The sequence below is a fragment of the Rhinoderma darwinii genome, chromosome 1, assembly GCF_050947455.1.
Source record: "Rhinoderma darwinii isolate aRhiDar2 chromosome 1, aRhiDar2.hap1, whole genome shotgun sequence".
NCBI lineage: Eukaryota > Metazoa > Chordata > Amphibia > Anura > Rhinodermatidae > Rhinoderma > Rhinoderma darwinii.
The window spans coordinates 252,580,153-252,598,256 of NC_134687.1; the positions used below are offsets into that span (position 1 = coordinate 252,580,153).

Consider the following 18,104-nt stretch of genomic DNA (forward strand, 5'->3'; position numbering starts at 1 on the left):
GGGGCGTGTTTACTACTATTACTAGCTGGGCGTTCTGATGAGAAGTATCATCCACTTCTCTTCAGAACGCCCAGCTTCTGGCAGTGCAGCACTGTGACGTCACTCACAGGTCCTGCATCGTGTCGGCACCAGAGGCTACAGTTGATTCTGCAGCAGCATCAGCGTTTGCAGGTAAGTAGCTACATCGACTTACCTGCAAACGCCGATGCTGCTGCAGAATCATCTGTAGCCTCTGGTGCCGACACGATGCAGGACCTGTGAGTGACGTCACAGTGCTGCACTGCCAGAAGCTGGGCGTTGTGAAGAGAAGTGGATGACACTTCTATACACAACGCCCAGCTAGTAAAAGTAGTAAACACGCCCCGATGTACGCACATAATACACGCCCAGTTGTACTTTTACTTTTCAACACGCCCAGTTGTACTTTTGCAAGCCTCATTTGCATAAATACGAAAATGGTCATAACTTGGCCAAAAATGCTCGTTTTTTAAAAATAAAAACGTTACTGTAATCTACATTGCAGCGCCTATCTGCTGCAATAGCAGATAGGGGTTGCACAATCTGGTGACAGAGCCTCTTTAATCATGTCGCCCCCCCGCTTAGTCATGTTTTTTTCCAGGCTAAATAGGTTTAATTATTTTTATCTTTCTTCATAACTTAGATTCTCCATGCCCCTCATTAGCTTCGTTGCTCTTCTTTGTATTTTTTCCAACTCCAGGGCATCCTTTCTATGAACTGGAGCCCAGAACTGAACTGCATATTCTAGATGAGGCCTCACTAATGCTTTGTAAAGTGGTAATAGTACATCCCTGTCCCGCGAGTCTATGCCTCTAATAATACACGACAATATCTTGCTGGTCTTTAAATGACAGCATGTAATGTTAATCAGCTGCTTCGGTTTATGATTTACAAGTACACCCAGATCCTTCTCAACAAGTGACTCCCCCAGTTTAGCACCCCTAGGACATATGATGCATGCAGGTTGTTGGTACCCAGATGCATAACTTTATATTTATCTAACTGGATGCCCAAACACTTAGTTTGTTTAAATCCGCTTGCAATTCACGAACATCTTCCATAGACTGAACTATATTACATAGCTTGGTGTCATCTGCAAAAATAGAAATCGTGCTATTAAAGGAACAGTGTCACCAATTTTTTTTTTTTCATGTCAGATTTATGTTAGTGTTTTATTAAAAACGTTTTTATTTATTTGTGTGTTACTTTTTTCTATTTTTTTCACTTTTTCTTCCCTATGGGGGCTGCCATTTTTTTTTCCATTTCTGTATGTGTCGATTAACGACACATACAGACATGGAATACGGCAGCCACAGTCCCACAGGGACTGCGAACGGGGCCCGTCCCATCCACTTCTGTGTACGCCGTCTGTGTGGGAATGGCGCATGTGCCGCTCCCACACAGTCCAATTTGAAATGCGCGCCGTCCGGCGCCATTTTCCTGTGGACCGGAAGTCGCGGCCGGACAGTAAGATTACTACTTCCGGTCTCGGCTTCCGGTCTTGTGCGCTTGGACCAGCGGCAGCGGACGGGCCGGAGGGAGCCGCGGCGGCAGGAGCAGGTAAGAGATTTCTATGTATGTTCGTGTTTGTGTGTGTTTACTACTGTATGTAAACCTACTACACTGTGTTAGCTCAAAAAATGGCGACACACAGTGTAGGAGGTTAGACCGTTCAATCCCCTCGTTTATCCCGGCACTAGCCAGGATAAAGGAGGGGGGGATTCTCAGAGCTCACTAGAGCGAGTGCTTTTTTCCCAATTTTGCAGCAAAAAGCAATGTGGTTGCTTTACCACATGCAATGCTGCAATTTTGGGAATAGCTCCATCTAGTGACCAGCACTGGGAAATATTATAAATTAGAATCTAATTTATAATATTTCCTGACTCGTGAAAAAAATTTGAACAATGTTTAATCACCTACACACTAAATGTTTAACTAAAAAAAATAAAAAAATGTTTTGCTGGCAACACATTCCCTTTAAAGAGGCTCTGTCACCAGATTTTGCAACCCCTATCTGCTATTGCAGCAGATAGGCGCTGCAATGTAGATTACAGTAACGTTTTTATTTTAAAAAAACGAGCATTTTTGGCCAAGTTATGACCATTTTTGTAGTTATGCAAATGAGGCTTGCAAAAGTCCAACTGGGTGTGTTTAAAAGTAAAAGTCCAAGTGGGCGTGTATTATGTGCGTACATCGGGGCGTTTTTACTACTTTTACTAGCTCGGCGTTCTGACGAGAAGTATCATCCACTTCTCTTCAGAACGCCCAGCTTCTGACAGTGCAGACACAGCCGTGTTCTCGAGAGATCACGCTGTGTCGTCACTCACAGGTCCTGCATCGTGTCAGACGAGCGAGGACACATCGGCACCAGAGGCTACAGTTGATTCTGCAGCAGCATCAGTGTTTGCAGGTAAGTCGATGTAGCAACTTACCTGCAAATGCCGATGCTGCTGCAGAATCAACTGTAGCCTCTGGTGCCGATGTGTCCTCGCTCGTCTGACACGATGCAGGACCTGTGAGTGACGTGTCACAATATTTTCTAATAAAAAGGAGGCCCCAAAATCCCCTAGGTGCGCCTTTGCTTCTGAGGCCGGTGCTCCAGTCCATTATCACACTAGGGCCACATGTGGGGTATTTCTAAAAACTGCAGAATCTGGGCAAAAGATACTGAGTTGCGTTTCTCTGGTAAAACTGTGTGTTACAAAATAAATAGATGAAAAATGAATTTTTGCCTTAATTCCTGTGAAACATCTAAAGGGTTAAGAAACTTTCTAAATGCTGTTTTGAATACTTTGAGGGGTAAAGTTTTTAAAATGTCATAACTTATTCAGGGTTTCTAATATATAAGGCCCTAAAATCCGCTTCACAACTGAACTGGTCCCTGTAAAAATAGCCTTTTGAAATTTTCTTGAAAATGTGAGAAATTGGTGCTAAAGTTCTAAGCCTAGTGAGGTCAAAGAAAAATAAAAGGATGTTCAAAAAACAATCCCAATCTAAAGTAAACATATGGGTGATGTTCATTAGTAACAATTTTGTGTGGTATTACGATCTATCTTAGGCCTCGTTTACACGAGCGTGATATACGTCCGTGCGACGCGCGTGCTTTTCACGTGTGTCGTACGGACCTATGTAATTCTATGGGGGCATGCAGACAGTCCGTGAGTTTTGCTCAATGTGAGTCCGCTGAAAAAAAAAACTCACGACATGTCCTATATTTGTGCGCTGTTCGCGCATCACGAACCCACTGAAGTCAATGGGTGCGTGAAAATCACGCAGGTCACATGGAGGCACTTCCGTGCGAACAGAGTGATTCGCGCAACAGCTGTCAAACTCTGAATGTAAACAGAAAAGCACCACCTGCTTTTCTGTTTACAAACATCCAACCGGAGTGTCAAAATGAGGGCGGCTGCGCGAAAATCTCGCAGCCGCGCATCATACGCTGATGACACACGGAGCTGTTAAGTGCCTTTTGCGCACGCAAAACACCGCGTTTTTTGCGTGCGCAAAACGCACACGCTCGTGTAAACCAGGCCTTACAAGCAGATACATATAAATTTAGAAAAGTGCTAATTTTTGCAATTTTTCGCAAAATTTTGGTGTTTTCACAATTAAATACTATGTTACTGGCAAAATTTGCTCGATACATTAAGTCCAATGTAATAAACTAGAGAAAAAGAGTCCATATATATCCACATATGAAAAAATTACACATCTTTATTAGTAACATCAAATACATAAAATTACAAGAACAGAGAATCTAAAATTAAATCCTTGACTAAGTCACAAGTACCTATATTGAACAGAGTATATTAAATTACATTTGAGTGTATAGACTTTATTAATGTTCGAAATTACTCCTACACATGGTACATCTACATGAATAAGATGCAAATACAGAAAGTACAACAGACCAGACTGAGTAATATTGAAAAGTACATAGACCCGCGTTTGCCTAAAGAGACTAGTGTCCTTAGGAAAATAACATAGTGTCCATATGAGTCCAGCAAATGCACTTACCCATGTTTTGAGGAGAATCGTGTGACCCAGAGTATGGAAGTGCGCCCCGACGCGCGTTTCGCTTATAGCTTTCTCAAGGGGTGCCGGTATTTTGATTGTGCCCAGTTTTAAATAGTAGTCTTCACAGTCCTTTAATCATTGTATGCCAATCATATACCGGCGCCTGATTGGCATACAATGATTAAAGGACTGTGAAGACTACTATTTTGTTATGCTATTCACACTCCCAACTCTTCGGTAAAGTTAGTGTGGGACTTAATATTTGCACAGCGTGATCTCGCTGTGCTGTCATTCATAGCGTGATCTCGCGAGCTCACGCTGTGCAGTCCCACACAAACTTTACCGAAGTGTCGGGAGTGTGAATAGACATCGCGTCCTGGCTGGAGGCAATGTCTATTCGCTCTCAAGACACTTGAGTAAAGTTAATGTGGGTGTATGTGACAGCACAGCAAGATCACGCTGTGCTGAGTACAAATGGACATGAATGGAGAGAAGTGTATGACGCTGATTGGTTAGCGTCATACACTTCTCTTTACAATGCCCACTTAGTCAAAAGTTAAACGCCCAGTTGGGCATTAAGAAAGTAATTAGAATAAATCTAAAATTGTTCATAACTTGGTCAAAAATTATAGTTTTTCAAAATAAAAATGCTTATCTACATTACAGCGCTGATCATATTATGTAGGAGATAGGGCACTTATAATCTGGAAACCAATCCTCTTTAAGGACAGAAAGTCCTCCTCCGCATCCATCTATCATCCTATATGGAAGGCTCACTTTGGTGTGAGGATCGCAAGCTCCCCCCCCCTTGTGGTTTCCTTGTTTAGGATTCCATACTTCTCACAGCAGGGTTTGGATCATGGTTTAGCTCTCCGCTCCCTGAAGGTTCAGGTGTCTGCCCTTTCCATCTTGTTTGATCGCCCATTGGCATCTAAAGCTGACATTAAGATTTTTTTTTTGTTGCAGGGGTCGGCTTATGCGGTCCCCGCTTATCGTCCTTCCGATTCCCTCGTGGGATATGAATTTGGTCTTGGATGTCGACTCCATTTGAAAATTTTGAGGGAGATCTCTCCTGTTTTTTTATTTTCTGGAAGGTGGTTTTTCTGGTCGCTGTAACTTCCGGAGGGTCTCGGTATGGCGGGTCTCTTGTCGTTCTCCTTTTCTGACTTCACCAGGACAAGGCGGTACTACGCACGGTGCCCTCCTTTTTGCCTTAACTGTTTTTGGCCTTCCATGTGTCTTGCCGTCTTTTTGTCCTTCTCCCAGACCTCTGCGGGAGCATTCCTTCCACAACCTGGATGCTGTCCGTGCTCTGCGGATTTACCTTTCTATCATTAACTACGTATGGCGGTCAGATTCCCTATTCATCTTCCCTGTCATTCCCAGGAAGGGTTTGGTGGCCTCTAATGCCACCATTGCCTGGTAGTTTCGAATGATTCTTCGAGGCTTACCGCGTCCGGGGAAGGGTTCCCCACTTTCAGGGTCACGGCCCACTACCAGAGCAGTTGGGGCTTCCTGGGCTGTGCGCCATCAGGCCTATTTCCTTCAATTGTGCAGGGCGGCCACATGTTCTTCTCTACACACCTTTTGTCAAGTTCTACTAGCTGCATACCTTCGCCTCTGCAGACTCTTCTCTGGGTCGCAAAGTATTACAGGCATCTGTGCTGACTATGTCCTGTATTCTGTTCCTGCCCCGGGGGAAGGTAGGACATCCCACGATCTGTGTCCCCCCCAATGTAACGAACAAGTAAACAGTAATTTTTTTGAGTACTCGCTGTAAAATCCTTTTCTTGTCCAGTTCATTGGGGGACACAGCTCCCGCCCATTCTTTCAAGGTTTGTTAAGAGTTGTTTGAGGGATTCCCCTCTAGTGTTTGACATTCTTCTCTTAGCTTGTATCTGCTTCGTCTACTGCTTGCGGACAGACTAAATAGCTGTCTGTGGGTAGGTTGTATCCTGTATGAGGAATCTCCTTTTTTTTATTTTTTTTGCGGTCAAGCCTCCCAGTGGCAACATTATATGCTCATGGTCTGTGTCTCCCAATGAACTGGACAAGAGAAGGATTTGACAGTGAGTACTAAAAAAAAAAAAAATCCTTTTAGGAGATTTTTTTTTTTTTTACTTTAACCCTTTAATGATCAAGGGTCATTGATATCCCTGCGTCCAGGTCAAACCACGTTGCCCATGTAGATAGCGCCAGTGTCCCCTGTAGGTGCCCATATAATGCCGCAGTGCCCATGTAGATAGTTAAACGCCCCCTGTAGATGGCACCCCCTTCCTGTAGATAGCATTACCGTAGCTCCCTGCAGGAGCGGACTTCTTCTGGCCTGGGATTCCGCTCTTAAAGGGATCCCCTGATGTCTGTCCATATATGGACCATGACGTCAGGGGCTTCCTCTAGGAGCGGAATCCTAAGCCAAAGCGTTTGCAGCGCTCTGGCCAGGGATTCCGCTCTAAGAAGACCCTGACATCCGTGTCCATTTATGGATAGTGGTGCCCGGGGCTTCTCCAGTAGCAGAATCCCCGGACAGAGCGTCTGCCGCCGATTCTGCTCCTAGAGAGAGCCCCTGATGTCCCTGTTAAAATACGGACAGAGACGTCAGGGGCTCCCTCTAGGAGCGTAATCCCGGGTCAGAGCGATCTGACCGGGGATTTCGCTCCCTAGAGGGAACTTAGGTGGCATTCTTTACAGGGAGGTGGGGATGGAGAGACGTCGGGGGTCTCCCTCTAGGAGGGTAATCCCCGGTCAGAGCAATATCTACAGGGAGGTTGTATTCCCAGGCTCTCAAAGCCCCGGCAGACACGAGAGGGCAGCGCTGCTTACAATGAAACAGCATTGCACTCCTTAAACCCTGTTCCTGGCTGCCAAGGTTCATATACGTAATAAATGCATGGGGCATCGGCAGTTGGAATGTATATAGCCATTTTGCAGTCGTGAAGGGGTTAATGTACTGGCATATATCTATATGCCAGTATATTAGACTGCACTGATAGTACACGTGCAGTTGTTAGGGCATACCTTTTAATGAGCCCTGGGCTATGTGCCCGTATAAGGTATGTCCCTTAATCACTGACTATCAAATGGGGGATCCCCTTCTCATTTTCCCTTTTTTAAATACCGCAATCTACTTTGATTCAAAGGGTTAATTGCAGAGATCAGAGGTTTCTCTTATCTCTGCTGTTAGGGAGGGGCTACGGCTGTGTATTTCAGCCGTAGCCTGCTTCTGATCGCACGGGCCCACTTGCTATAGCAGTAAATCATTGAGAGAGACCACGCACTGCATACCTTCGTCCAGAGTGAACAGTTACACTATCATTTTCCATAAAGTTATGTCAATCTGCTCTGCTCCTTCTGCTATATAAAATACTATAGCAGAATATTTAACGTGACTGGTCTGCTTTTAAAGCGGATTTGTCAGATATTTTTGCTGCCCTATCTGAGAGCAGAATAAAGAAGTGGCGTGCGTGCGTGCGTGCGTGCAATCCCATTGCTGTTAAAAAAATAAAAAATAAAAAAAAAATCATGATAAAATAGGATACAAGGAAATTTCAAGTTCTGCCACAGTTAAATCTAGTCTAGATCAAATAAAGTTGTATGGAGAGATTTATTAAGACTTACGCCAGTTTTTTTAATATAAGCGTCACAGGAGTAAGATGCGCATAATTTATTAAAAGGTGCATAAAATAAACTTCATAAACTGGGCACATATCTGGGCGTCCGTGCGTCAAAGTCCAATCTACTATGGCATGAGCTGGAGTAGATTAGCACTGTATTTCTGGCCAGTTTATGGCGCAAATTTTAAGTCAAATTTTTTGCTCGGTCCGCTAATCTCTGCCCATTTTTTAAAAGACAATACTGTGAGCGGAGGAAATGGCAAAAACGTAGTATTTTTTTTTTTTTGTTTTACTTTTTTTCCATACTTTTTCCATGTTTTTTTTTTGTTTTTTGTAGTGTGCGTATTTGATATTTATGGTCTTTTGCATTAACATAGAAGACATTTAGTTATTTTCTATTCCAGGCATTCTGTTGCCAAAACACATGGTGGCAATTTTCTGGTAGCTGTCAAACAGGAGAAAGTTGATGTACCCAGACCAAGTGGAGAAAAGAGCACAGTCACTGAGGAAGAGGTAACAAAACATCTCTGAGACTGACATGTTACTCTACATGTAAGTCTCTATATTAGTTTGGCAGATAAATGGTACAGTTCATATGAGGCATGCACATTGCATTTAGAATATTCAGATATTGAAAGTTTTCTGTTTTTTGTATATAAATTTAGCCAGTGAAGAAGAGAGGATGGCCCAAAGGGAAGAAACGGAAAAAAATCCTGCCCAATGGACCCAAAGCCCCAGTTACTGGTTATGTGCGGTTTCTGAATGAGCGCAGAGAACAGATTCGAACACAGCATCCTGACTTACCCTTCCCGGAGATAACAAAGATGCTAGGAGCAGAGTGGAGCACGCTGCCAACTCAGGAGAAACAGGTCTTATAGAGGAGTCGGATTATTCTGTATAATATTAGAAAGGGCTTGGGTACCAATGACCTTCAATCGTAGTGCATTTTCTGCCCTCTTTTTACTTGGTATTCAATCTAACCAGGAAGAGAGATGCAAAGATTTTTTTTTCTGTGGGGGGAGGGGTGGCTTTTGATTGCTGATGGAAAAAAAGAGTGTTTTTTTCTTGGCGAGGTTTTCACCCCTAACCTTCTATAGAAATCCATGGGAAAAAGAAACCGTGCTGCTCGTTTGAAGCATTTTTGGGCGCAGATTTTCTATTTGAAAAAAGGAATTGCTAAAAAAACTCTGCAAAAAACACTGGCACTTCAATATCCGCCTCAAAGATCCTGAAGGGATTTTGAGGCAGATTTTTTTTAATTTTTTTTTTATGCTTTACAATATTCTCCATGTGAACTTAATTTTATAAGGCCGCCACTTGTTTTGGTTTTTTTTTTCTGCCGTGGTTGAAACCACAATTTGAACAACAGAAGTATAATAAGGCATGCATCATTACATTAGCAAGAGCTAGTCTGCGTTTTGCAGCAATTAAAGAAGCACTCAATGTGTTTTTTTTTTTTTCCCCCCTCCATTTGTACATTGGTGTTTTCATTGAGATGTTGTGTGCAGAAATACTTTGCAATCCGTGCATCGCGTTGTTTTTGGGTCCAGCGCCGCCCACGTGTTTCTCGTTCTGACCTGGTCTGGAATCACTGTGCTTTTGAGAAAACCGGAACTCGGGCTCTCAATGCATCTCTATGGGAGCCAGAACGAGGCTCCATAGGAATGCACTGAGAGCCCGAGTTCCGGTTCAATCAAAAGAACCCCACAAACACCAATTGGGCGGCGCTGGACCCGAAAACAACGCGATGCACGGATTGCAAAGTATTTCTGAACACAACACCCCACTGAAACACCAATGTACAAATTGACGTGTAAATAACAAAAAAAAGTGGAGTGCTACTTTAAAGAGGCTCTGTCACCACATTATAAGTGCCCTATTTTCTGCATAATGTGTTCGGCGCTGTCATTTAGATGACAGCAGTGTTTTTTTTTATTTAGAAAAACGATCTATTTTCACCAAGTTATGACCTATTTTAGTTTTATGCTAATGTCTTTCTTTTTTTTTTTTTTTTTTTTTAAATCAAGTAATTTTTATTGTTTTATTTTTTTCAGCAAAAAGAAAACATTTGTGACACAACACACCCCAAATACAGTCCCCTCTCCCCCCATCTTACAGAGCAAATATGACCATGAGTACACAGTATTCTGACATATAACAAACCAAAAATACTGCATAGCAGGTATAATTCCATACTACATAAATATGATTACCAAAATCTCACATAGGCCAATCAAGCTACACTAAGCAGCACATATAGACCAGAAAGCTATTACAGTCCAGAATGTGTCTCCGCTACAGCATCCTTCAAGGAATTCAGGCCCTGTCTCAAAACCCAAGGAGACCATATTTTATCAAACTTGTGTTTAGCATTCCTAGACGTATAAATATGTATTTCCATACACGTTAGCCAATTGACTTTATTACAAAATTCTGATAATGTAGGAGGTCTATCATCCAGCCAATATAAGCTTCTAGCTACATACAACATACGGGCAACAGCCAAAGTGACGTGTTCAGAGACAGAAATATCTTCCACGTACCCCAAAACACAAACAAATGGTGTGAAATCTACCGATACCTGATATACAGAAGAAATAAGGTCCACTATCTCAGACCCACTGCTGCAGCTTTATACATTGCCACATCATGTGTATCAACGTGCCCCGTTCCCCACCACATCTAGGACAAGCTGAGGAATCCCAAAAACCCAATTTCAGTCAAACACCGGTGTTCTATAAACCCTATGTATCAGAAATAAATGAGATACGGTGTGCCTCATTCATGGACAATCTAGGAAGCCGCAATAAAATATCATCCAACTGACTTCTATGGGCCCAAGATCTCTTTCCCATTTACTCCTCAACACAGAGGGAAATCCCTCTAGGAACCTCATCAAAAGACCTCTGTATAGACGAGATATAAGGCCAGAAGTATGACTAACTGTACCAATAACTCCGATCAGGACATTGTTACTGTGGTATCAGTAGTCCTACTCAATGCCGTACGCAAGACGAAGCTGAAGGTACTTAAAAAATTGAGTATCGGAGGCAAAATTCTGACTGCAGACATGAGATTAAAATCAGGTCTTGATTCTCCAACATCTGGTGAATTCTACGGACCCCTTTGTTCTTCCTCAAAGCAAAATCTGTTAAAGTATGCATATGAGACAACCACGGTGTATCCCAAATAGCTGTATACTGTGTATATCCCGTAATACATTGCATGTTCCTAACACACCACCATATTTTGTGCATCAAATATAATGTTGGATATTTTTTAGTATGCTGTTTAAATTTATGGGCCTCCAACGCCTCGTACAGCAAATCCGAACATAAGAATTGTTGTAACATCAGCTTGATGGAATCCACTGAGTCATCAATATCCCAACCTCTGAGAAGCCAAATAGTATAATCTAAGATTAGGAACCACCAGACCTCTGTCCGTCTTCTCTCTTTGCAAAGTTTCTAACTTTGAGCGTGCATGCCCCATATTCCAAATGAGAGATCGAAATAACACGTTGACCTTATAAAAAACAACTTTGTGGTAACCAAATAGGAGCATTGTGTAGAAGATATAACAACTGAGGCACCCATATAAGTTTGATTAAATTGCACCTGCCAATGAGATCAAATAGCCAGAGAATTGACCAAACTCTCCAATAGCAGACATGGCGGCATCCAAGGAGGCAGCATCATCCTCCAAAAAACAGGAACAAGTAATCAGCGTACAACGCTAACTTATCCTCTTGTCCCCAATGACAAAACCCGACAAGATCTACCGCACCCCAGATCAAAACTGCCAATGGCTCAATAGCTATGGCAAAAAGCAGTGGAGATAGCGGGCATCCCTGCCGTGTACCTCTACCTAATGGAAATGCATTAGTCAGAAAATTATTCACCCTAAGTCTAGCCATAGGCCTATCACACAGCATCCTAATCCATGAGATAAACGAGTCCCCCAAAGCCCATCTTCCTAAGTACTGCCCATAAATACGCCCATTCCACACTGTCAAAGGCTTTTGCTGTGTCTAAGGAGCAAAGCACCCATTTACCTGAGTTATCAGCTGGAAGTTGTAAATTCAAAAATAGCCTTCTAAGATTTATAGCTGTAGACTTTTGAGGCATAAAGCCAATTTGATCAGGATGTATTACCGTTGTGATGATCTTAGAGGCGAACGGCCAAGGCCTTTAGCGATGATTTTAATATCTACTGGTAAGAGCGATGTCGATCAGCAAGCAAAGTATCTTTACCAGGTTTCAAAAGAACCACTATCGCTGCCTCTCTCATAGTGTCAGGTAAACCCTGGTCTCTAACATCCGACCCCCGGAGCCTTATTAGCTAGGGATGCCACCGCCTCCTGCAACTCCTCCAACTGCAATGTGGTCTCCAAAAATTCTCTATTAACAGAGGACAGAAGCGGCAATGAGATACCAGATAAGTATGTCTCAAGTTGTGCCTCAAACACCTGAACATGTGAACTATATAAAGAAGCATAATAAGATTTAAACACATCTGCTGTCTCTGCATTACTGGATATCAGTATTTCGTATTGTTGCAATGTATGTTAGGCCATACTGTGCTCTCAACCATAGCAAGCATATGTCCCGCTTTATCCCCCTCGGCATAAGAACGGTGTTTCTGAAACACTCTTATTTGCAGGTACTTCCAATAAATGAGTTTTCAGTAGTTCTTGAGCCTCCTGCCAATTAGCCAAAGATGTAGGAGTTATTCATATGAGATACCTCAGTCTGTCGCACCCTATCTCTAAGGGTATGTTCACACTGCTTATTTACGGACGGAATCCGGGCGTTTACTGCCTCGATTTACGTCCGAAAATGCGGCTCGGGTCTTAAGATGTTCTGTTCCGACGGTCATTTTTTAACGCCCCGCTGTCAAAAGGCGGGGCGTAAATAGACGCCCGCGTCAAAGAAGTGCCTGTCACTTCTTCAGACATAAATGGAGCCGTTTTCCATTGACTCCATGGAAAACCAGCTCCATTTACGTCCGTTTTTGACGCAGCGAAAAAGCGCCTCAACATGCCATTACGGAGCTGTTTTCTCCTGAAAACAGCCCCGTAATTTCAGCCGTAACGGACGCTGCCGTGTAAACATACCCTAAGAGTATCACCCAACCTCCTAGTTTTCCATTTGACCCTGCTTACCAACTGAATCAAACACCCTCTCAGCGTAGCTTTCATAGCATTCCATACCATTCCTGTATTGGCCGTGCCCACGTTTTCCGAAAAGTGATCCGTCAACACCTTAAAGGGAAGATGTCATGATTTTTTTTATCTTTTTTTTTTTTAAATTATATTGCTTTTTATATAATGTAAACAAAATTTTTTATTTTGTGTTGTCACTTTCAACTTTTTAATGTATTCATACTTTTACCTTTATTTTTTTTCATCTCTGTATGTGTCCATTAACGACACATACTAAGATTCTATACGGCACATACAGTCCCATAAAGAATGCGAACAGGAGCCGTTCCATTCTCAGGAGCGTGCGCCGTCTGTGTGGGAACTGCGCATGCGCAGTTCCCACACAGACCAGAACGCAACTCGTTCGTAGAGGGAAATCCAGTGCCATTTTCATGTGGAACGGAAGCTGCTGCCGGACAGTAAGATGACGACTTCCGGCCGCGGCTTCCGGCCATATGTTCAACGAGGCGCAAGGAAGATGAGCGTAGGCGGCAAGAACTTGTGTGTGCAGCAGAGCTGTGTGTGTGTGTGTCTGTGTGCAGCAGGGGTGTGTGCGTGCGCAGCAGAGCTGTGCCCTATTTTTGTGCTATTCTCCATCATAGCCGCTTATCAGCTGATTTGGAAAATCAGCGGCAAGCACCACACACACACACACAGACACAATCAAGCGTTTTTTGATGCGCTTTTTGGAACGTAAAATGCGAGAAAAAAGTCAAATGCACGCCGTGTGAACCTGTCAACTGAAATGTCATTCACTAAAATTTAATCATCGGCCAAGTATATGACATGTCGTGAGTTTTACGCAGCGCACATACGCTGCGTGAAAATCACGGACTGTCTGAACGGCCCCATTCACTAACATAGGTCCGTGTGATTGTCACGCGCGTATCACGGACGTAATACACGTTCGTGTGAATAAGGCCTAAGTATGTTCACATGCAGGGTTTTTTTTTTTAATCAAAAAAAATCTGTATGGTCTTGTTTTTTGCGGGACGGGTTGTAGTTTTTATCGGTACTATTTTCGGGTACATGCGACTTTTTGATCACCCCTCCCAAAATAGAGAACAAAAAGTGGTGACCAAAAAATAGCAATTCTGGTGTATTTTTTTTATTTTTATTTTTGGGGGTATTCGTGCGGGAAAAATAACATTATAGTATTATAGTTTGGGTCGTTACGGACGCAGCAATACCAAATATGTCATTCTTTTGCTTTATGGTGCTTTATTTTAATAGTAAAGCATTTTGTAAGGGGAAAAAGTGGGTTTTCTTCTTCTTTTTTTTTTTTTTTTTTTTTTTTTTAACTTTTATACTAGTCCCACTAGGGGACTTTACTATGCGATCATCCGATCGCTTTTATAATACACTGCAATACTTTTGTATTGCAGTGTATTACTGCCTGTCCGCTTAAAATAGACCGGCATCTGCAAGCATTCACTACAGGCAGACCTCCCGGAGACACAGACTCTCGGCGATTGTTATTACCGGGTGCCGGTGGGATGAGAGGGAGCTCCCTCCGTCTCTCCAAAACCACTCCGATGCGGCGCTTGCTATTGAGCGCCGCATCTGAGGAGTTAAACGGGTTAGATCGATACTAATATCTATCTCACACGTTCGATCAGGGATTCCCCCTCTGGTAGCTGAGAGTAGGGAGCTTTAACGGCTCCCTGCTCTGTTTATTTATCCTGATGCAGCGCTGTGAAAAGGCTATTTCATCTGAATAAAGCCCACTAATGACCGTGAAAAGGCTAATTGGCGGTCATTAAGGCGTTAAAGGGTATCAAACAATGTATCACCAAACTAACACCCCTTGAGTAACTGGTGTGAACAGAGTGATATTCATGACTCATCCAATTCTATCCCTAGAGAGATGTGTTTCTTGCAAGCATATGATAGCAGGAAAAAGGGACTTAAAGAGGCTCTGTCACCAGATTTTGCAACCCCTATCTGCTATTGCAGCAGATCGGCGCTGCAATGTAGATAAGAGTAACATTTTTATTTTTAAAAAAACGAGCATTTTTGGCCAAGTTATGACCATTTTTGTATTTATGCAAATGAGGCTTGCAAAAGTCCAAGTGGGCGTGTTTACAGTAAAAGTCCAACTGGGCGTGTATTATGTGTGTTACATCTGGGCGTGTTTACTTCTTTTACTAGCTGGGCGTTCTGACGAGAAGTCACTTCTCTTCAGAACGCCCAGTTTCTGGCAGTGCAGACACACAGCGTGTTCTCGAGAGATCACGCTGTGACGTCACTCACTTCCTGCCCCAGGTCCTGCATTGTGTCGGCCACATCGGCACCAGAGGCTACAGTTGATTCTGCAGCAGCATCAGCGTTTGCAGGTAAGTAGCTACATCGACTTACCTGCAAACGCCGATGCTGCTGCAGAATCAACTGTAGCCTCTGGTGCCGATGTGTCCTCGCTCGTCCGACACGATGCAGGACCTGGGGCAGGAAGTGAGTGACGACACAGCGTGATCTCTCGAGAACACGCTGTGTGTCTGCACTGCCACAAGCTGGGCGTTCTGAAGAGAAGTGGATGATACTTCTCGTCAGAACGCCCAGCTAGTAAAAGTAGTAAACACGCCCAGATGTAACACACATAATAAACGCCCAGTTGGACTTTAGCAAGCCTCATTTGCATAAATACAAAAATGGTCATAACTTGGCCAAAAATGCTCGTTTTTTAAAAATAAAAACGTTACTGTTATCTACATTGCAGCGCCGATCTGCTGCAATAGCAGATAGGGGTTGCAAAATCTTGTGACAGAGCCTCTTTAACATACTTAGAGATAGCCGTACGCTTAATTGGATCTCCAAAGCCTTTAACATTCCAGGATATAGTCGTGACATTATGAGCCATAAGGGTTACAGAAAAAATTGAAACCAGAGCAAAACAGCATAGTCAGACCGGTACAGTAGATGCCTACATTGTAATCAAGACAAGTATGTATACTCTGAAGAACCCCAAAAATTTCCCATAACCCCCTCCCTCCAAGCCAAAATAACCCACATATGCCAAAAGACTTGCTTTAGCCAAAGCAAGTTAGGGCACCAGTCCTCCTTGAACCTGGACGACGTGTCAGAAAAAGAACAAACGACATCGTCGTGCAACCACTCCTTGATTCAAGGGAAGTCCGTTGAATCAGCATCAAAGGAGCACATATGTTTTGGAGCAACTGGCTGCCTGGAAAAACAGTAGCAGATATATCGAATTCCACCATCTATCCATCTGAATCACGAATACGACGCTCACTGCGGTCGAGCCATCTCACAGCATCTTTAAAGTTCTCAAAAAAAATCAAATGCTTCTCCCAAGGCAACCACTCAAAGCTTCTTAGGATACAACATCGCATATGGGATTTGGAGATTACGCAATCGCCGATTTACCTCCTGGAATAGAAGACGTTTCTTTTGGATACCCACCGAGAAGTTCGGAATAAATGCTCTACGATGACCATCAAGTCATCTTAAATATCTCTGGCCGCTTTCAGAATGGCATCCCTGTCATGGTAATGCAGGAGCTTGACAATCATAGTTTGGGGGCTGTGACCCTGACTGAAGTCATCTCAAGTGAACCCTGTGAGGATGTTCCAGCCAGGACGTGATGTTTATTCAGAATCCTGACACTTCCAAATCTTTTCTGTGAGATTCCAGCAAGGCAAGTGTAATCTCGCGAGATTACGAAGTGTCAGGATTCTGAATAAACCTCACGTCCAGGCTGGTAGTGATGTATATTCATTATCAGAGCACTACAGTAATGTTTGTGTATGTAGCTGCACATAACGATATAGCTATATCGCTAGTGCAGTGTAAATGAATGGAGAGAAGTGCATGACGCTGATTGGTCAGCGTCATACACTCTGTACAACGCCCACTCGGTCTAACGTAAAAACACGCCCACTTGGGCATTAAGAAACTCCTTAGCATAAAGCTAAAAATCGCTCATAAAGTGGTTTAAAATAGATTGTTTTTCTAAATAAAGCATTACTGTCGCCTACATTACAGCGCCCATCTCCTTATATAGGAGGGCACTTATAATGTGGTGACCGTCTCTTTAAAGTCATTAGCATAAAGCTAAAATAGGTCATAGCTTGGTGAAAATAGATTGTTTTTCTAAATTAAAAAAAAAACCACTACTGTGATCTACATTACAGCGCCTATCACATTATGTAGAAGATCGGCCTCTTGTAATGTGGTGACAGAGCCTCTTTAAGCTAAAAGTCGTAAGGGTATGTACACCCAAAAGTGATGCAGGTGTTTTTTGATTTATTTTTTAAAACTGCACATTGGTTAATAGCATTTTTTGCACCTCAAAGGGGTTGTTTGTGGACATAACCTTTTCTCTTTCTGGTCTCCTTTGATTAGCATTTATTGATGGACGAACCCAGGGGTAAAAACTAGTTTTTCAACAGGATATTAAACCCACCAATGGCTATGTTCATAGGGGGGGGGGGGGGGGTGGTGCAGTTCCTGTAGTTTTTGCATGCTGAAAAACCTCAGCAAACTAAAAAGTGCAAAGCAAATGTATAGAGTTTTAGGCTATGTTCACACGGGGTATTTTGCCGAGTTTTTTGACGCGGAAACTGCGTCGCGAAACTCGGCAGAAACGGCCCGAGAACGCCTCCCATTGATTTCAATGGGAGGCGTCGGCGTCTTTTTCCCGCGAGCAGTAAAACTGCCTCGCGGGAAAAAGAAGCGACATGCCCTATCTTCGGGCGCTTCCGCCTCCGACCTCCCATTGACTTCAATGGGAGGCAGAGAAAGCGTATATCTCGCTGTTTTATGCCCGCGGCGCTCAATGGCCGTGGGCGAAAAACGGCGCGATAATTGTTGCGAAAATCGGCGTGCAGGGAGAGGAATATCTGCCTCAAAGTTCCAAACGGAATTTTGAGGCAGATATTCCTCCCCCAAAATACTCCGTGTGAACATAGCCTTAAAAACCCAATAATAGCAGAAAAAAATAATCATTGATTTTAGGGCTTTGTGCCTGATTTCAATGGACATGCAGGATTTGCAGTGGCTCTCTGTTGTGGTCTATTTCGGGTAAAGGTTTCCTACTTAATTCAAACAACTTTTACTGAAGTAATATTGTTGGAGAAAAATTATTGGCATATTCATTGTACATCGCCTTTTTTTAAAGTAGGTTGTGGATTATCTTATGCAAAGCGCAGCGCTGGTTTTTAAGGACCAAACCTCTTTAGATAACAACTACTATTTCTCTAGTGTGCTGTGTGGATTGTTATGTGAAGAACATC

At 43.1% G+C, this 18,104-nt stretch overlaps 1 protein-coding gene across 4 annotated transcripts in view; it reads left to right on the top strand.

Moving 5' to 3' along the window:
* Nucleotides 1-18,104, top strand: part of HMG20B (high mobility group 20B) — a 202,199-nt gene that overhangs the window by 33,097 nt on the left and 150,998 nt on the right. For 3 of the 4 annotated variants that reach the window (XM_075850295.1, XM_075850287.1, XM_075850293.1), the window contains 2 exons: nucleotides 8,054-8,162; nucleotides 8,315-8,518. In XM_075850295.1, coding sequence (XP_075706410.1) covers nucleotides 8,054-8,162; nucleotides 8,315-8,518 — 313 coding nt within the window. Of the gene's footprint in view, nucleotides 1-5,061; nucleotides 5,220-8,053; nucleotides 8,163-8,314; nucleotides 8,519-18,104 lie in introns of those variants that run through there. The other variant, XM_075850279.1, reaches the window with a different exon arrangement.